Source organism: Manis pentadactyla, chromosome 9 (genome assembly GCF_030020395.1).
Source record: "Manis pentadactyla isolate mManPen7 chromosome 9, mManPen7.hap1, whole genome shotgun sequence".
NCBI lineage: Eukaryota > Metazoa > Chordata > Mammalia > Pholidota > Manidae > Manis > Manis pentadactyla.
The window spans coordinates 116,400,987-116,422,392 of NC_080027.1; the positions used below are offsets into that span (position 1 = coordinate 116,400,987).

At 36.0% G+C, this 21,406-nt stretch overlaps 1 protein-coding gene across 5 annotated transcripts; it reads right to left on the reverse strand.

Annotated features, from left to right (window-relative positions):
• Window positions 1–2,561: 2,561 nt before the first annotated feature.
• On the reverse strand, window positions 2,562–21,389 carry TATDN3 (TatD DNase domain containing 3). 5 transcript variants are annotated; one of them, XM_057507982.1, is made up of 11 exons: window positions 21,249–21,389; window positions 19,616–19,648; window positions 18,637–18,710; window positions 18,331–18,415; window positions 16,265–16,327; window positions 15,211–15,320; window positions 14,995–15,050; window positions 13,544–13,656; window positions 8,142–8,219; window positions 3,854–3,943; window positions 2,562–2,861 (listed from the first exon to the last, which is right to left on the reverse strand). In XM_057507982.1, the coding sequence occupies exons 1-11, from the start codon at window positions 21,312–21,314 to the stop codon at window positions 2,718–2,720; spliced, it is 912 nt and encodes a 303-aa protein (XP_057363965.1). In that variant the 5' UTR covers window positions 21,315–21,389; the 3' UTR covers window positions 2,562–2,717. The 5 variants fall into 5 exon arrangements, with proteins under 5 accessions (XP_057363965.1, XP_057363964.1, XP_057363966.1 ...); XM_057507981.1 differs by having other exon boundaries at window positions 8,142–8,222; XM_057507983.1 differs by lacking the exon at window positions 19,616–19,648 and having other exon boundaries at window positions 8,142–8,222.
• Window positions 21,390–21,406: the final 17 nt, after the last annotated feature.

The following is a 21,406-nucleotide window of genomic DNA, read 5'->3' on the forward strand; positions in this document are numbered from 1 at the left end:
AGAGGAGAAGAATATGCATCTCAAAAAAAAGAAAACAGTGAAAATGTATATAATATCCATTTCATAAGAGTAGACTGAAAGCCAGAGACGGGTAAGATTCCTCAAGGGAGGAACAACCTAAGACAGGCACAGTCGCAGGGGGGTCATCAGGTGAGAAATTGGGGATCAACAGAGGTGAGGCTTAGAACCTCACCACCCCTGTTCTGAGAGAAATCTTCTGCATACGTGGATGTTTTATTGCCCTTGTCTAGCTTGGATTAACACATAGTCTACAGGCACACACCTGATCATCTACATTTGCTCTCTTACAACACTAAACTGTGTTTTCTACCTTTATCTTGTACCTACCTACCACTTCATCATTTTATTAAAAATAATAATAATAGAGAAATGTGGTATCCACATATAAATCAAGTATAAAAATCTAATGAGTATTCATATTTGAACTGACTGTTTATAGTTCATAATGCATGAGCAAAACCGAAGGTTTCTGTGATGGCTGCCCTTGTACTGTTCACCATGTAAGAACTTATTCACTATGTAAGAATTTGTTCCCCATGTAAGAACTTGTTTGTTATGCCTCAGAAGATTGGAGACTGACGAAAATTAGGCTTGGGGTGGATTAATGATTGTGCATTGAGCATTGACTCCCCTATACAGAATTTTATTGTTGTTAACAATCAAATGGTTATTCGATCAATAAATATGAGAGATGCTCTCACAAACAAAAAACAAACAAACAAACAAAAAAAAGTACACACTTCCAATGGTAAAATAATAAGTAACCGGGATGTAATGAATATAGTCAAGATATTGTAACAGCTTGGTATGGTGATAACTGGTACCTAGAATTGTCATGTATATAAATGTTGAATCACTATGTTGTACACCTGAAACTAATGTAATGTAATACTGTGTGTCAACTACCCTTCAATAAAAAATAATTATCTACAAAAAAAAAAAAAAGAGTAGAATGAAAGATATATTTGAATTCTCAACTGCAGTAAGCCGGACTTACTGCTTCTAATCACTTAAGAGATGCATAAGAACATACGATATTGCCAACTTTTTTCAGGCCGTGTAGAAGATGCGAAAACAAAAAGTTGGTTTGCTCGGAGAAGATTTGCAATCTCTCTAGGTGAAAAACATGCACAAGGTAACCCCAGTAAAAAGGAGTAGGTAAAGTGTCATCAGACTGGTTTTACAGCACTTGATACTTCCCTTATTATATAGTATTTCTTCCATTGCTTTGATATGATTTGTCCACTTGTCTATCTTCTTCATTAAATTGTGAACTAAAGTCAAGGGCTGTATTTTATTCCTCTCTGTAGCCTATGGACCCAGACTAGTGGGAAGCCTATAGGAGGGGTTCAATAACTGTGTAATACATGAACAAATAAATGGAGGAATAAATGAAGAAAATGGCTATTTAATGGGTAGGGACATGTTTGGCTGGGGTGATCAGGCAAAGCGAAGTCATTTAAGTTGGGTAGTAAAGGATTTAAAGATGAAAGCATGACAAAAGGAATGTGGGCAGAAGGAGGTAGGAAATGGGCAAAAGAAATACAGAATTGAAAGAGCTCAGAAACCTATTTTTAATATAACCTCCCATTAAATGTGGGAAATTCATCTAACATGACACTGATGGGTGGTTAAGTACCTCATAAAACACCCTATTCCTTAGCTAGTCTAATTTGGACAATGTAACCTAGAACTAATTTTGATTCACGTATAATTGAATTCATTTCAAAATATTGCACATAATATAAAATCACTTTGCTTTTTAGGAAGTTAATATTTTTCTATGACAGGTATTTTTTCCAGTATTTACTGATTATATAATTTAACAAAATTGAATACTCAGGTTTTGGTATGGGTCACATGACCTGTAAACTACACATAACATTAAAAAAAATTGTGGTAAAATATACACAATTTGTCACCTTAGTAATTTTTAAGTGCAGTCACATTGTTGTGCTATTGTCCATCCAGAGAACCCTTTATACACCTAAGAGTTTTAAAACTTAAAAATATAAAATATTACTGCATGTAAAAAAAAGTCAGACACATTTTTAACAAAGCTATTTACATTGTAATCGTGACTAAATTCAGACTGGAACATAAAATCAGTTTATTAACTAACTTTTGAGCTTGACAGTTAATGGGGATTACACAACCATGGATGTCAAAAATCAAAACCTAAGGTTAATAAAGAACCTGGCCGATTTTTCTCTTAAAAAGAAATAATCCAAAGTACTCTAAGTTCAATTTTACAAACCTAGAAAAGAGATTTCTGATAGTGTAAGAAACTAGATGCTCTCCTTTCCCTGGATAAATCCTATGGGAAATAAAACAGATGAGTGAAAGATATTAGCTTACTCCATGCCATCACAGTCGCATTTATTTCTTACCTGTGGGAGCCACCTTTGCCAGGAGAAATGGGTTTAGCTCATACGGTGGTTCTACTCCATGGGGCAAGTTAAGAAGCAGTGGGATTTCCCAATCTCCTGCTAGGACTATGTTAATTGAAAAGCAATGCAAGGAAGAATCAGAACCCAGGGTTTCAAGATCCAAGTCCAGTTTTAATTCTAAGAGAAATACTTTTTTAAAACTACCATCTTCTATATCCCTACATAATGGCTTCTTCAGTTTAGACTCTTAATCGTAACATTTCTTTTTCTCAAATGCTCCCCCCTGCAGTTGATTTGGTCTTGAAGCTACTTCTGGAGCAGGTGCTGAAGCTTGGGAAACAGTTTCAATGCATTCTGTGTTGTCACTTCTATAACTTCTTCCACTGGGATCCCTTTCACCTGGGCAATATATTCTGCTGAAATGGAAATGTTTCGGGGCTCATTCCGTACCTGAAACAGAATAAAGAAGACACTTATTCAAACATGACACTCAGGGGAGGCAATCCTTGAAGACCTTAGATAAAACAGAAGAATGAGTTGGTAAAAACAACTGCTGAGCTTTTTTCCTTTTTAATGAGGCTGGGAGAAGCCCTGGACTTCAGCTTAAAAGCTATGGCTCAGTATTGACTATAAGTCTATCTATGTTGCTCTTGAAAAGAGACCTAGGGTATTAACAGCTGAGGTCTTGGTGCTTAGCAGGTGAAGCAGTCTACAGACAGTGAACTCTTGGAGAACTGCCTGACGGGTCTGTCCTTTAGTTTGTTGCTTAAGTGAGTGCTTAAAGGTTGCTTACAGATCACTGAAAGGTCATAAAGGTCACTGTTCTGCTGCTTGGCCTCTTCAGCTCACAGGCTACATTACAGTTTGATTCAAGAAATGCTATTGTGTGTCAGGAAGACTAAACAGATTAAGTACTGGCATTGCACTGATTCTAAGATGCATTTTCCCCCTATTTTAACATCTCTGAAATTGATAATATATTTTATTTACATTCAATGTCATGTCTAGTATAACAGGCGGTGTTTTTTTTTTCTTCCTTAATGGTCACAAAACAGTGGTGCATTTATAATCAGTAGCATTTAGATTTGATGAAATATTATGACCAAGTTTCTACTCAATGTTCAGAGGCATAAGATAACTGTTAAAGTTAAAAAAATAACCTTGATAATGTAGCTGAAGAAAACAATAAAAAATGTCCCCCAGGATTTATGTTCAAGGATGTCCATCCTATTGTTTATAATACTGTGCTAGAAACAACCTAAATGACAATATCAAGTTAAAAATATATTATGGCACCTTACAGGGTGAAAGCAAGCTCGGCAACTCTGCCTTCATATTGTATCTGTCTCCTTTGCTGCCTTAATCTTTGTGTTGAACAGCTTCTGCTCAGCCCTGCAGCCATGCATGTAGGCTTGTTAATCATCAAAAGGAATTTTGCTTACCGTTTGAGATTTCTGCAAATAGTCCCTTACCCAAAGCTTGCGTCCCCCAAGGAGATAGGGCAATATGCATGAAAATAATGAGTGACAACCCTGTCAAAGATTGAGAGGAACTTTGTGACCAGACCCAGGTCGACGAGAGTCATCTAATCAAGGACGTGGAGTTTCTCTGCTCTCCTTGGACCCTCACTGGCGCCCAACTGTCTGCAGCCATCTGTCACTTCCTAACCTCTATCTCCTCCTGCTCCCCCTTTCCTTAGCATAAGAAAAGCTTGAACTCAACCCTCAGTTATGATGGTGCTTTTGGACTTTAGTCCTCCATCTTCTCAGGCTGCTGGCTCGCCAAAGAAGTCACTTTCTTACCCCGACACCTCATCTCTTGACTTCCTGGGAAGTTGGCAGCAAGTGGCACAAGCAAGGACTCTCAATTTGCTGAGGCAGCCAGGAGCTGCTGCTCGTGGCCGGTGGGCCCCGAGCGGAGATTCCTCAGGTAAGTCCTTAGCAGCTGCTGAGATCATTTGTTCTAGGGACTTCCTTCCCCTTTGGTCCCCAAAATGGCACCAACTGCCCCAGGGCCTGGCCATTGGGGCAAGGAATAGACAAAAACCTCTGCAAGTTGCTGTATTTGACCTTTGACCTAAGGTAAGTTGCTCCGGTGTATACAACTGGAAACTCCCCTCCCCTCTGTTTGGGGCTTGAAAATAAGCCCATTTTGCATCTGATTGGGGTATCAGTGTTGGAGAGGCGAACAGTTGCTGGACTTCTGGCTGATCTGTTAATTGGTTTGTTTGCATTTATTTTCATTTACGTTCTCTGTATCTTTTTATGTACTTTCACTTACAAGAACGGGAAATGCTCCTTCTATCACCAAAGAAAGTCCATTAGAAGGCATTCTGAATAAGTGGTCAGATTACAGCTATGAATCGATGACTATGAAAGAGATGATATTTTATTGTACCATCATATGGCCCCCAAACATACTGGGATCAGAGGAATGGTGGCCATTAACTGGCTCACTAAACTACTATACTATTTTACAATTAGAGTTGTTTTATGAGAAAGCAGGGAAAGATGACAAAAAGCTCTCATGTACAAGTGTTCATGATGCTGCACCAAGACGGGAAAACTTGTTTTGCAGGAGGGAGAAAGGGGAACAGAAGAGGAGGGAATACTAGTCCAAACTTTGAATCTCCCCCTACTTGGCCAGCAGCCCCCCTGCCTTTGCCGCCCCCTCCCCCGCCTCCTTCTGTCCCAGTGCCACCATCAGTGCCACCAGCTCCTGTCTGCACACTTAAGGCAGGGGTGCAGGAAGTATCCACCAAAAGGCAGAAGTCTCACAGACAGTACAGAGAGAGGAAGATTCAGATGGTGAATGAAAGGGCCCAGGGACTCCCCTGCATTTAAGACACCCAATTCAAATTTCCCCACAGGTAATTTGACAGTAGGGAACAAATTGTTTGACTTTTTAGTGGACACCTTTTCAAAATGGCTAGAAGCATATCACACCTGAATGGAAAAGCCTTCTTAAACTGTTAAAGCTCTTCTTAAAAGCAATGGCTTTAAAATGCAAAAAACTGCTCTTGCTGTTGAGGGATTATGAGGGTTTTACTTTCCTTTGAAGTAATTGTTTTGTCAGAATAATTTCTTGTACTTTATGTTGTCTTAATCAGATCTTCGATTACTTAAGAAAACTGAATCTTCTTGATGCTAAAAGAGCGAAATTTTGTGAACTATGTAGTCTTCCGTATTTGCCTTTAAAATGTTTTACTGTTACTTTGGTTAAAATGGATAACTAACTATTGTTTGATAATCATCAGTGATTCTATTTATAATTTCCAGAACTACTGAAAAAACTGGATGCAAGCAGGATAAGAATTGACAACACGAGACTGAATGAACTGAGGGAAATGACTAATTTTCATGCGTCTTGTTTAAAAACATTGTTGGTTCTCTAATGTTCGCTTTTCCAGATTTAAGGAAACTTTTCTTCAGCCATTTATGTCTTACAGTTGTTTGGTAAATCATATCTCTTTAAAACAGAATACAAAGCATTTATCTTTCCTTCTCTACCTGATCCCTCCAGAATTCAGAAACTCTCAGGGAAGATTTTTATACTTTTATGACAGTATAATTATTTGCATAAATTCAATAAGAATCTGTACTCTTTGTCACAGGATACAACTGGAAACTTCAGTTATATCACCAGGGCTTTGACTGGAATGCCATATTTGAAAAAGAGATGTGCTAGATATGACCAGACAGCGTTAAGGAACTAAGGTTGACTTTATGGAGCCAATGAAGCCTCATGGAAAAACAGGCCTGGTACCTTGCTTGTGGGTTCCCAGCAGCCTTACCAGGTGAGCAAAGAAGGTCAATGTCTGGCAAGCACAGGAACATCAGGATATTCTGGGGACCTCAAGAAGAGAGGAATTCCCCCAAATGTTTAAGTATTTTAGACAAAAACCTGATAGCAAGTCCTTAGTTTGGCTTCCCTGTCCTTGAGAGGCCTTTTAAAGTTCAATTTGAGATCCTTATGAAAAGTTCCAGCAAAGCAGATTTAAGAGAGTATCACTATTCTTATTGTACTTACAAAAATAATCAGGCCAAATTTGCTGTACTTAATTTGGAAACAAATGGTTATCTTTGATAAAAATGAGGGTTATTTTAGAGAAAAGAAATGTTCCAGTAGCAAACATTTCTGAATATCAGACTCCAGTTCTGATTAACTGTGTTTGTGTTTGATAATAAGGCAATTGATACAGGAACTAAAATCACGATACACAAGAGCAGATTACAGAACCTAAAATAGGGACTTGGGAATTAAAAAAGTATAATTTTCTCTCCTCTAATCCTAAAAACCAACCTCACCTCTCTACAGCAGGAAGCAGCCAGAGTGGTTATCATCCCTGTTCCTCTCAAGATTGAGAGGAATCAAAGAACAGGGGAGAGCTGTAACTGAGCAGGTACCCCGGACCTTAGTGAAGCCCCTGACTTCTCAGTCACAAAGAGAATCCTGAGTCCCTTAATCGTGACCCAGGGTATGGAAATTATACTGGGTAGTTAGAGATTAAAGGAAATGGGAGCTCACACATTCACATCCTAGAATATTATACAGCTAATAAACATGATAAGGAAAAGTATATTTATTGACATATACAGATGTTCACCACATAAAACAAGATATGAAATGATATAGTCAGGCTAATCCTATTTTTAGGAAAACAAATATACATATACGGATATAAAAAAGTTGAAAGGGCACATTACTTCCTAAATTCTCACTGCAACACTTTGAAGTATTTTATTTTTATTCTGCCACATTTTATAAATGAAGAAACAGTTTCAGAGAAATTAAGTTACTTGCCCCAAGTCACACAGCTAGTGGATGACACAGACAGGATTTGAATCCAGATCTTTCTGACTCTAGACACTGAGTTTTTTATTTTTTTGGTCTGTCTCTCATTACATAAATCAGGACATGGCCAATATCAAATAATATCATCTAGAGCACAACAGCTATATTTACAAAAGACCTGAAGTTAAGCTAAATATAACCTCTTGTAACCACACAGGTAGCCCCCTTTTGATGAAGCCCCTCAGACTTCTCATTAACAAAGAGAAGCCCGAGTCCCTCAATTATGACCCAGAGTGTGGGAATTAGACTAAGCAATTAGAGATTTTAAAAAAATGGCAGTTTGCAAACCAAACAAATACAAGCAAAATGCAAAGCAAACTAAACAAATACAAGACTGTTAGTTCCAGCTCAAGGATATAGAAAAACTCTTGACTCATGTATCCCTGAGATGTTTCACAGGAACTTAGACCCCATTAAATGGGCCACCTCCTAACAACAAGCAGAGACCCCAGACTGCATGCATGCAGAAGACTGACAGCTAAGATTCCTCAAACAATCCCATCACCACACCACTGACCAATCATAAGAATGTGCCCAAGCTGATCACACACCCTGCAACCCTTAATTTTGCCTTAAAAAACCCCTTCATGTAAGCTAATGGGGAGTTCAGGACCTTAAGCATTAGCTACCTGTTCTTGCATGTTTCCCTGCAATAAACAATAACCTCCTTTCCCTACATCCTGATGTCAATGTTAGGCTCTGCTGGGCGTCAGGTGAGCAGACCAGGTTGGCTTGGTTTGTAACACTTTCAATCCAGCATCAAAATAGGATTCACTGTACTTATACTGTACTGACAAATGAAAAATACAGCTAAACTGAAAATAGCTCAATGATAGTTATAATCTAAATAATGTAGAAATCAGAAAATCATTTTACCTGTTTTTCTGGTCCTAGTGCAGGTGAATCTGTTTCTAAGCAAATTGATGTTAAAGGCAACTGTTTCACAAGTTTCTGCTTCTTGGAGAAAAGAGAATGCTGGTAAGTTTAATATATGAGAAACAAAGATTTTAAAAAGAGCATTAAACCCACAGTCCAATGCATCCTTCTCTACGAGAACCTGAAATTCTTGCTTTAACTTTCAGTTAGTAAATGTTCACTGTGTTCTCATCGTTCCACTAGTAACAGTTAGATTTAACAGAAACAATCGCCCAAATTTCACAAAGCCTCCAGGGACCCCAGGGGTAGTAACCAACAGCAAAAAGTGAGGTACACCCAGGAAGAAAGCTAAACATCTGATGACCGCTGATAGAGCCAAGGATGGCACGCCTGTTGTTTCTCCACCACTACCATACTCAGTGTGTCTTTTCATCACTTACTCTAAGACACTCAAGGCTTTATGTTTACAAATTCAGTGTTCATATACATATTTAAAATTTTAGATTGGGTGGTATATAGTTTTATTTTCTTGTTTATGATTTTCTGTCTGGATTATAAGGGCTGCAATTAAGTCAATGGATTTTACAACAAGAACATAATTTTCTTGCTGCCACTGTACTTTTAAAGTAAACAGGAAGGAGAAAAATGATATAGAGTGGAACATGATTAAAATATATTATTTTAAGATTAAAATTTCAAAAGCACAGAAATAGGTATGTTCATGCACTGTTGGTATGTAAAAGTTAAACTGGTATAAACTTCCTTGAAGGAAATTTGATAACTTAACCAAACATTTAAAAGTGCATACCCTTTTCCTCAATGATTCTATTTATAGGCAATAACTGCGCAAGTGGACATATGTATTTGTGGATGTACAGAGGTATTCATTGACGCACTGTTTATAACAGTGAAAAACTAGAAACAACCCAACCTTTACCTAGGGCAATGCTTAAAGTAATTATGTTTCCTCCATATTGTGAAATATTATGTAATCACTTTAAAGATGAGGTAGGTTCATATTTAGATATCCATGAAAGCTGACTCAAAACAAAAAAAAAAAACGAATAAGGTACCTTATTTTATATCTGAAGCAGTGTTAACAGTGATTGTCTCTGAGTGTTAGGATTTGGGATAACTTAAAATTTATTCTCTTCTGAAGTGTTTTAATTTTGTATAATGTATAAACCATTTTTAAAATTAGGAAAAAATAGCACTTTAATTTTGGAAAAGAACTGAGTAAGAAATAGCTGCACAAATGACAAAAGTAAGAAAAATAATCTTGGGTTATCAATTGACCTGACTGACATTTCTAGAATACTCCACCCAAAAATAGCAGAATACACATTCTTTTTAAGCATGTATGTTCCAGTCATCAAGATATTCCAAATCCTGGGCCATTAAACCTAAAAAAATTTAGAAGAATCAAATATACATCATACAATGTATGTTTGCTGAACACAATGAATTAAAGTAGAGATCAGTAACAGAAAGATATCAGGAAAATTCCTAAATATTTGGAAATTAAACAACACACTTTAAAGTTATTGATATGGTCAAAGAGAAAGTCACAGGTAAATCAGAAAATATTTTGAACTAGAAAAAAGTAAAGTACAGCATATATCAAAATTTTTGGATTACAATTCTAAGAAGTGGTTACAGCTAATGTAACTATAGCATTAAGTGCTTACATTGGAAAATAAAGGTTTCAAATAAATAACCTAAAGTTCTACCTTAAGAACCTAAAAAATGAAACTATTAAAAGGATAATACATCATGACCAAATAGAATTTATCCTAGGAATGCAAGATTGGTTCAATGTTAGAAAATCAATCAATAATTTGTAGAGGCAGAAAAAAACATACGACAAATAGAAAATGGAAATAAGGGTGACAGAAAATAAACATTCATTTTTGACCAAAAAACTCAGCAGACTAGAAATAAAAGGGACTGATATAAAGGCAACTATGAAAAACCTGCAGCTAATATACACTAAATGGTAAAAGAATGAATGCTTTCCCCCAAAGATTAGGAAAAAGGCAAGGATGTCTGCTTTTACCACATCTCTTCAACATTTTACTGGTAGCTGTACCTAGTGAAATAAGGCAAGAAGAAGAATAAAGGACACAAATATTGGAAAGGCAAAAATAAAGTCTTTATTCATAGGGGACATTCTTATCTACATAAAAAATCCTGAAAAAATCTATAAAATTCTACTAGAGCTTATGATGTAGCAAGGTTACTTGATATAAGTTTAATACATAAAAATCAATTACATTTCTATATACTAGCAATGAGTAACTGGTAATGAAAATTTTAAAACCATTATCACTTAAAACAGAATAAAAACTATGTGTCAGATATGTATGTCAAAAATTATAAAATACTGATGAGAGAAATCAGATTTAAATGAGATCTACTGATGTCTTCCTGTCAGTTATCATCAAATTAACCTACAGATTCAAAGCAATCCCAAATAAAACCTCAGCCAGCTTTTTTTGTAGCTTGATGAGGCTGATTCTAATACACATGGAAAAGTAAAGGACTTGAAACAGCCAAAATGATTTTGAAAATAAAGAATTAATTGGAGTATTCATTTCAAAACCTTCAGCTTTTGTTGCATTTAAAACTAATGTAATCATGATGGTGTGATGATATTGGCATAAGGACAGACATTACAGCTCAATGCAACAGAATCAAAATATGAGCAACAGACCCAGATATATGGCCAATTTCCTTTTTAAGTGCCAAGCTAATTTAAGAGAGAAAGAATGAGCTTTTCAACAAATTGTACTGGAACAGGATATCTATAGGCAAAAAAATAAGTCTTACACAAATTAGATCACAGACCTATATGTGAAACTAAAATCTATAAATTTTCTAGAAAAAAATATAACAACAAAAAAATGTGACCTTAGGACATGTAGATTTCTTAGATATGATACTAAAAGCATAAATCCTGAAAGATAAATACTGATTAACTGAAATTCATCAAAATTAAGAACTCTTGCTCTTTGAAAGTCACTGTTAAGAAAATGAAAGACTAGAAAATATTTGCAAACACACAGCAGATAAAGGACTTGTATTCAGAATGTATAAAGAACTCTGCCAACTCAGTAATAATGAAAAAACCCAAATAAAAAGGTGCAAAATATTTGAATGGAATTTCATTAACAATGAGATATGGATGTATCGATGGTAAATAAGCACATGAAGAGACATGCTTTTAAAATATCAGTAGCCATTGAGGAAATGCAAATGAAAACTACAATGAGTGATGACTATATACACACATAGAATAGCTAAAAAAATGACAATACCAAGTGCTAGCAAGGATGGAGAACTAAAACTTAGACATACTGCTGGTAGGAATCCAAAATGGTAGAGCCACTTTGGAAATCAGTTCAACAATTTGCTATTAAGGTAAACATACACCAACCTTATGACTTAGCAATACAACTTCTAGGTATTAATGCAAGATAAATAAAAACAGATAGTAAACAAATATGTATGTGAATGTTTATAGCAGCTGTACCCAGCCTCAAACTGGAAACAAACCAAATGTTTATCAGCTGGTAAGTGGATAAACTGTGGAATATCAATATGTGTATTACCCAGCAATTAAATGAATAGACTGATTATACATGCAACATGGATGAATTCGAAAGCATTAAGTAAAAGGAGCCATATCAATAAACCTACAGAAATTATTTCATTTTTATGATATTCTAGAATAGGCAAAATACAGGGACAGAAATCAGCTCAGTGGGTGCCAGGGACTGGGGGTAGAAGGAGAGATTTACTGAAAAGGTGCATGAAGCAATATTTTGGGGTGATGGCAATATTCATTTTGAATGTGGTGGTAGTTACGTAACACTTAACATTTGTCAAAAACCACAAAATTGTATATCTAAAAAGGCTGAATCACTATATAGGTATATTCCTCAATAAACCTGACTTTAAAAACTACAACCCAAAAGAAACAGTAAAACAGATAGAAGATTACTATTGGAGATATTCAAAAAAATTGGCTGTACCTTAATTCTGTATTCTTTATTTACATTAAGTTTTGAAAAGTGGTAATTTACTGTATTTGATAGAATTCAAGCTGCCATTGATGATAACATACATCTCAATTTTGCAGATAATAAAATATGAAAAAACAAGTTTCTTAAAATTGGTGAAATATGGTAAATTACCTTAGTTTTTGTTGCATTTTTCATTGCTATGGTTCACATACCATAACATTCACCCTTTAGAAGTCTGTAATTCAGTGGTTTTTACTATATTCACAAGTATCACCAGTATCTAATTCCAGAACATTTTCATTACTCTTGAAAAAAAACCCTACCCATTATTAGCAGTCATTTCCCCCAACCATTAATCTACTTTCTGTCTCTATGGACTTGCCTGGTCTGGACATTTCATATAAATGGAATGGTGTATGTGGTCTTTTGTGCCTGGCCACTTTTTTTAGCATAATGTTTTCAAGATTCATCCATGTTTTAGCATGAATCAGTACTTCATTCTTTTTTATGGCTGAGTAATAGTCCACTGTGTGGGTATACCACATTTTGTTATCCATTCATCAGCTCATAGACATCTGGATTGTTTCTGCCTTTTAGTATTATGAATAATACTGTCATAAACATTCATGTATAAGTTTGTGAGTGGATATATGTTTTCATTTACCTTGGGTATCTTACCTAGGAGTGGAACTGCGGGGTCATATGGTAACTGTAGGTTTAATTTTTGGAGGATCTGTCAAACTGAATGGGTGTGAAGTGATACTTCATTGTGCTTTTAATTTGTATGTCATAATGGCTAATGATGTCAAGCATCTTTTTGCATTCTTATTGGCCATCTCTATGTCTTCTTTGGAGAAATATCTATTTAAAATGTTTATCTATTTTTAAATTGGATTAGTTGTCTTTCATTGTTGAGTTGGAGATTTATATATTCCGGAAACTAGACCTTTATCAGATATATGATTATCAAATACCTTTTCTTGTTCTGTGGGTTATCTTTTCACTTTCTTGATAGTATTCTTTGAAGCATAAAAATGAAAAATAATTTTATTGTGGAAGTTTTAAATTTTGATGATGTCCAATTTATCTATTTTTCCTTTGGTTGCTTGTGCTGTCAGTGTCTTATGTAAGAAACCACTGCCTAATCCAGGGTCACAAAGATTTGGCTCTGCATTCTTCTAAGAGTTTTACAACAGTAGCTCTTCATTTATTTAGGTCTTTGATCCACTTTTGAGTTACTTTTCACGTAAGTGTGAGGTAGGGACCTATGATGAATTTTTGTAACGTAACTAGAATAATATCACAAGAATATAATAAAAGTTCATACTTTAAGGTGTATTCACAATGTGTAAAATGAGATTTAATTAAAAAATTTACCTGTCCACTTCTTATGACAGAAGGAGGAATTGAGAAGAAGTAGCCAGCTCTTACTCCTTCCAGGGCTACAGATGGCCGACCATCGAACGCATGCAGCAGCACTTTGTCAGCACCTCTCAGGGATAAAAGATAGTCAGAATTCCATTTCATTTCCTTAACAAGAGTTTTCCCATTGCCCAAACTGAGTAACACAGGTTATAAATTTCAAGAAAATGGTGGTCACTGTGATATAAAGATGAGGTTCTATGACTTCTAAAGGGTGGATAAATGTACAGTGGTCAAACAGGATAAAATATAGTAAATTCTTAATATTCAGAATAAAATTGTTAAATAAAATTGAAATACAAAGTTTCAAACAATTATTTAAACTTCCTATACCACCAAAAGTTTTCCAAAGTTTGTGAATGATCAAATTATTGTTCCTAATAGGTTTTTAAGCAGTTAAATTGTCCTTAACAAGAATGCTAGTGGAAGAAGAAATGGGGAGCTCAATGACTCACAAATTCAATAGTTAGAGCTGGCTCACAAAATCAACTCCAGTTCTTAAAGGATGGCTGCTTAACCTATTTAAAAATCATGAGCTCAGTGATTACAGAAGGATTCAGTACTCATCTCTGAGAAGTACAATGCTTTCTACTAATAGACAATTACATTTACTTTACTTTTTGATACTGTTTTTTTAAATGGTAGGTATGACCATTAGAGAGTTACAATCTTAAGTGAGTTATGAAATCAATTAATACATCATGACTGATCAGCATGTGCTTAAATGTGTCTGCATATCTATATACACATACACTTATATATACCTATACTCATACATCGATATACCGCTTCTTAAACTTTTGTCAATTTTCTGTGGAATGTGTATACAGAGTCTCAAAATAAAGTCTTAGTACCAAAAAAAAGGTTATATGTGTGTATGTTAAGTCTCAACATAAAGCATATTTCTTATTGTGGATGGCACTTTAAAAAGCTTGAAAAGTAATGCTACAAAATATACTTTATGTTAGCAACAACTGCTGAAGATGACAGTGCATTTTAGGTATGATGGTCACAAACTGTATAATCCATTTTTTTGAAGCAGCCAGAAAACATACAAAAGAGTAACCCAATAAGGTCATCCTCCTTTGCTTTGTTTTTTCCTCTTATTAATCAGTTGGTTTCGGTGACTAAAAAATTGGAGCTATTAATTTTTAAAGAATGTAAGTTACTTGATGCAATTTTTCATTTGCTTTATCTTGGCCTGATACATTCCCCATCACACTGAAAATCTTGTAAACAGTAGGCTGACTTGCAAAATCACCTCAGTTGATTTCTACCTCCTTTGTTCCATTACCTTCACTTTAAGAAATCAGTAACATGGTTTGTTTTCTACGTTCATTTCTATGAGAATATGGATTGGAATTATCAAACTTAAACATTAGGTATATTTCTTTCAGGAATCTTACCTTGCTTATTCAAGAGGCTGATGGTGGGTCTTCCAGCTGAGCGTGAGTGAACATTTCTGTTTAACAACAAAAAAATTCCTTTTAAGTACTCAATCTGTATTATTTTTGTTCTCTTAAAGTAATTCAGAAGAAAAAAATGTAGAGTTCCATTACAGGAGAATCATTATTTAATTTGCTCTATAGCCATTAATATAGAAATATGATTAAGTAACCTACAAAGGCAAATTTAGTCTTTTGGCTAATTGGATCTGTCTGATTAGGACTTGTCTTTGCTCTTCCTTTTGTTCATCAGTGCCAGCAAATCTGGGGGAGAAATCAAGTCCAACCTGTAAGAGAAAAAAAAAATAACAATTACATGTTTATGGTTTAATTAACCTTAACATACATGCTATGGAACAGTACTGTCCAAGAGATATATAATGGGAGCCATACATCCAAGCCAAATACGTAACTTTATATTTTGTAGTGGCCACATTAAAATCACTAACAAGAAACAGGTGAAATTAACTTTAGTAATATACCTTATTGAACTCAATGTATCTGAAACATTATCATTATTATTATTATTTTACAGTACTATTATTCAACACATAATCAATATAAGAGATTATTAAGATGTTTTATATTCTTTTGGGGCACAAAGACTTTGAAATCCTCTGGGTGTTTTGTACTTACAGCACATCTCAACTTGGATCAGTCATATCTTAAGTGCTCAACATGTGTGTGGTCACCACATTGCACAGTGTAGATTATAGTGACCAGTTCCCTTGATACTATTTTGGCATGCATTGCTATAGTCTATATTCTGAATTTAAGTGTTATTCTTATCTTTTATCTTCAATTAGAAGTGGAATTTATTACCAAGTGATAAAAAATGTTTCACAACTGTAAATTAAATAGAAAATGTTTTTGAATTACAAACTTTAGCCTATTTAAAGTGTGTTTGTATACACCATTTTAACTAACCAGAGAGATGACCCTGTTTAAGCAAAAGGTAAAAAAAAAAAGCAAAGTATATAGAAATGCTAATAAAGTAGATTTCTTCTATTAACATAAGCCTATTGTGAAACTTTCTATTGTTTCATCCCCAAGCTCTTTAACTTACTGAGAAATATTGAGAAATTATTATTGAGCTGAATGGGGTAAACATAATTATCAAAGTCAGTTAATCACCAATCAGTATAATCACCAATACTGAATTAAGGATTATTTTCATATATCATATGAAAGTCTGGATTAGAAGTCATTTGATCAGCTAATGGGTGTTTACCTCTCCAACTGCCAACAACTGATCCTTATAATTCTCAATAATGGGCAATGCTACATCCAAATCCTGGGAGAAAAAAAGTGATCTTGTTAGCATAGAAGAAAGGAACTGATACTTTATACTTATTATATGCCAAGCACTATGTTATGCTTGGTCTTTTACATACAGTGAAAACCTTTAGGCAGCTGAGGAACCAGGAACAGTAATCCTTCCATAACGGGGGGACTACCACTGAAATTTTGAGTAGAAACAACCCATATCCATTTAGGTTACAAGAACATGGCTTTTTATGAAGATTCCGACTTAAATACTTCCTTCCGCTGAGGAGGCATTTAAAGGGGCTGATTTGGGTGTCCTGGAATAACTGAGCAAGAGAGAAGAAAGCCACCAGGTGGTCACCTTTGTGAGTTTTTGGGATTGCATTATGCTATGTTCTCCTCCGAGGTACTAATGGCTTGTTAATTTACAGTAGTAATGATCCCATACACTCTTTGTACTACTTTCACTAATATCTTTTGCCTTTAAAGTTCTGCTTAGCCTGTTTTTTTTAAAAAAAGATGAGGGAGAGCAAATTGAGGCCTTAGAAATACATTCTAGTAGACTCAATGAAGAGGAATTAACACTGTCATGAGAAGAGTATATAACCCTAGGTATCAGAGGTGTCTGACAAAGCTGAATAGGTTAAAGAGTATCAGGCAAAAGTTTTCCCCTATCAAACATCTAAACTATTCTGTGTAGCGTTTTCTTTGTAGCGTTAAGGTTGTAGCTCAAATGCCCCTGCCTGTGAGGTACAACCTTCCTTGAGTACACAATCTAAAAGCCAGCATCCACAATCGTTATCATATAATCTTGTTTTACTGTCTTTAAAGCACTTAGTGCTACCTAGTTTTCCTGTTCATGTATCTAATTCTTGATTGTCTATCTGTCCCAATCTAGAATCTAGCTTTCTTGAGAGGGATTTTGCTCTGCAGTGCTCAAAGCAGTGCTTGGAATGCAGTAGGTGCTCAGTAAACACTTGTTGACTAACTACATGAATGCATATTAGTATCAATCTCTACATAAATGAAAGAAATGCTATCCTGCTATGATCTCCAGTATTGTGGGAATCGTAAGCCTCTGGCAACTTAGCTAATTTTATCATATCAACAACTCAGAAGAGTTACAATACATTTTTATTTTTACATGAGTTAAAAGTAATTTTGTTTCAAAATAAATAGAGCTATCTGGGATATTCTAGCGTGGGAATATAGAATCATTATAAAAAATGATAGACTTCATATCTTAATTTATTCATAGGTTACAAAAAGTCTTTACTTCTTCAAAATGGGGCTATCAATCCCATTATATAATAAAATAGTCAAGAAACTGTGCATGTCCCTGATGCAGAGTCAGGAGACAAGTCTGAAAAATGTGAAACACTGACTATTGGGAGTCAGTGAACTCATACAGGTAGGATTTTTTCAGAGAAAGTATAAAAGCAGTGCAGCTTAATATATGAACAGCACTCCTGAAGGAGGGGTCAATGTTCAAAGATACTGTGTAGTTGAACTCCTCATCTGAATTTGTGTCTTCCTTTTCCTGGATACTTTATCACTTTTTGCCAAAGCAGTATGACTAAACATGACAAAAAATGTGAAAATAAGTCACCTATAATTCTACTAGATCATTGCAGCTACTATCATTTCTCTGTTTTTCTCTACGCTTTTCTTTAAAGAATATATTTTTACATGGATCTCACTCACAGTGAATAAACCATTTGGTATTTTGCTTTTTTCCTTATACTATAAACATTTTCCTTATTACTACATAAACCTTATAATCCCCATTTTCCATAAATGCACATTATATTTAACACTCTACATGTTAACTAATTATTCCTTTGTTTCTGAACCTTTAGGCTGTTTCCACTTTTTCTCTATTATAAATAATGTTGCAACAAACATCTTTGTGAAAGTAAGTAGTAGTTCTTTCTTTTGGATTATTGCCTTAGAATATAAATCAGAAAGAGGATTACTGAGTCTAAAGGTATTGTCATTTCTTTAGGATTTTTACTTTTATAGGACTATTACTTTTAATGTGACACTTCTTTGGCCTTCTGGAGAAACTCCTTGAACTGGATGAACACCCAAGCATGGCATGACCAACCCATTATACCTAAAAATGTAGAACAAATTAACAAATTAATTACAGCAGGAATATTAGAATAGCAAACAAGGTTACTCTAAAGAACAAGTAGAAATAATTTTTTAAGGCTATGTGGATACGATTTTTTCCTTCTCATTCTCTTTAAGAATGGCTATCTTTGGTATTATAAATATGACATAATAATTGCATCCTTATTAGCAACTCTCTAAATTCTTAATAAGAAGTAGTACCTTTCTGAAAGCTTCATAATCTTTCCAAATTCTCCTGAATGTTCAGCAACCACCACAAGAGCCATAACATTGGCCTGAAACAAAAAGGAGTGGAGTAGTTAAGAGTTCCAAACAACAAGCATCTAATATAAGTAAGTAAAAAATGTAGTCTGTGCTTTTAGTTATCCTTGCTCACCACACTCCATCAATATAATCACAATGACTATCACTGAGCATTTATTTACTATGTTTTAGGCACTGTGATCAGTGAATATAAATATCACTTCAATTAATCTACACAACCCTATGAAGTAATTGCTGTTAACCCACTGTATAGATCAGGAGACAGAGTTTTAGATGGAGTCAAGTCACTTGACCCAAATCCATAGGCTGTGTAACTCTGAAGCCCACGCTCCTAATTAAGTTGCCATGCTTAATGATGGTTGTACACACAAATGTTCTGGCAACCTACACTTTCTATCACTTTCAGGAAAGACCACAAAATGCTAGTTACAACAAATTTCATAAACACTTCCAAACATTACTAATTCTTTCTCAAACAAATCAAAATGTTTCAGAAACTCTGGTAATTTCTCCAAGATCTCCATCGTAATACTAGGATCTGAAAGATGGACCAATCTGTTCCATAGTGCTGTAAGCACGGTAGCTACAGGAACATGTTTTGGATTCACACTACTCTGTCTGTATCACTTTACTAGAGGTGTGTCTTTGGACAAGTTAATCTCTTAGGACTTAGGTTCCTCATTTATAAAATGGTAAATGCTTGATTATAAAATACTAGCTTCCTCAGAAGATTGCTGTGGAACTTTAAATGAAATAATGTACAGACAGGACTTAGCTCAATGCCTGGCACACAATAAACAATAAATGCTACTTATTATTACTGAAGCACTATGAACATAGTATATCTAAATTTCAAGCTGGAAATTAATAGGAAATAGAAAAACAAAAAAAAGGGGCATTATACATATTGACTTACTTTCTGGGCTTTTTCCAACACATCATCCAAATCCTAAAACAAGCATAAATAATCACAAATATTTTAGATGAATGAGCAACTGCCCTTTGGCTGTGTATATCAATGTAGTAGAGGTACCATAAAGAATGCAGACGGCAAGAACAGCGTGGTAGAATGTGAAGAGCCTACACAGACACACCTTCAGTGTACTCTTTTTTTTCTAAGTAAAATCTGGCTTCTGTTCCCACTCCACTAAAATAGAAACTGTCATTGTCATATATAAAGGATACTTCTGTCTTCTTACTCTAGCCCTCAGCCACATTAGGAACTCCTCACTTGTCCACTCCCTCCTTCCTGAAATAGTTTCCATGCTTGGCTTCTGCAGCAGCACTCTTAATTGGTGCTCTCTCCTCTGTCTGATTTCAGCACACTATGCTCCTCTCTCTCTCTGTTCCCACCTTAAGTGATCTCATCTACACGTTTAAACATCATCATTATGCCAACAATCCCCAACTTTTATCTCCAGCCTGTAATTTTCTCTGAATCCAAGATTCACATTTAAAATATGACATCTCTAAGTGGATGAATTTTAGGTTTCCACATGTGCTAAACACAGCTCTTTATTTTCTCCCCAACAGACCTATCCCTTCTGCCTGCCCTCCCGAACCTCAATCTTTCCTCAGCTCAGTAAACAGCACCACCATCATCCCTACAGCATCAAGTCCTGTCTTTCCCTCCCTCTCCACATCCCATTCCTTGGTATGTATTATGATTCTAAAATACACCTTCATCTACTCTCAAACGCCCCTGCAACCACCATCATCTCGTCTACATACTGCGAAGCCTCCAAACTGGTCATCTAGCTTCCACTCCCGTCCCCCTCTATTTGCCACACATCAGCAAAATGGTTTTTAAATGGGTATCAGATTTCATCACTCTCCTTAAAAAAATAAAAACCCTTTACTGTATCCACATTATGCTTCTAATGAAATCCAAACTCCTTACTGTCCTACCTCACCAGTCCCCTTCAGTCTTATTAAATGCTCTTTAGTTCATCAGCCTCCACCCAGGCTTTCAGTAGCATGAATGTGCCAAATTCTATCCTGTCTGGGGCTCTACAACAGACCTGTTTTTCCTACCACCGTACACACACCTCCTTCTTGGATGCCTGTCGTCCCAGCCCTGACTAAAGTGTCACCTCTCCAGAGGTTTTATCCCCTAAAATAGCCTCTGTTCTTCCTTCTCTATTTTCGGCCTCTAGTTTCCAATGTAGTGGGTTAAACACTTTGTAACTCTGGTTTTGCTTGTCCCCCCATTAGAACTGGAGCACGGGGTGTTTCAGGGACCAAGTCATGGGGAAAGTGGACTGTCAGCCAGGAGCTGAGAAGCCAGTGGGATAAAGAGCCAGGCCAAGAGGACACAGGGAGGAAGGACTCCAGTAACCAGGCACAGCAAGTAAAAGCATTTGGAGACAGAGGGCTTATCATTAATCAAGATCGGGAATAAAAATCGGTATGACTGGGGTTAAATTGGGACTCAGGAGCAAGTCACGGGAGGATCTGGGGCGTCGTCCTTAGGGAGGAAAGCAAAGATAACATGAAGGGAAAGGACGGGGGCCTCCCCTCTCCCACGGGCCGGCCTCGCCCTCACATACGCCGTCAAAGTCCGGGGCGGAGAGGTGGCAGTGACAGTCCACCATCCCTCCGCCCTCCGTCCCCATCGCCGCAACCACTGTAGCCCTCCGGTCTCCGCCGAGTCTCAGCCGGAACCCTGCGGCCGCGCGGGGTGAGTTTCCGGCCGGCCGCGGGCTCC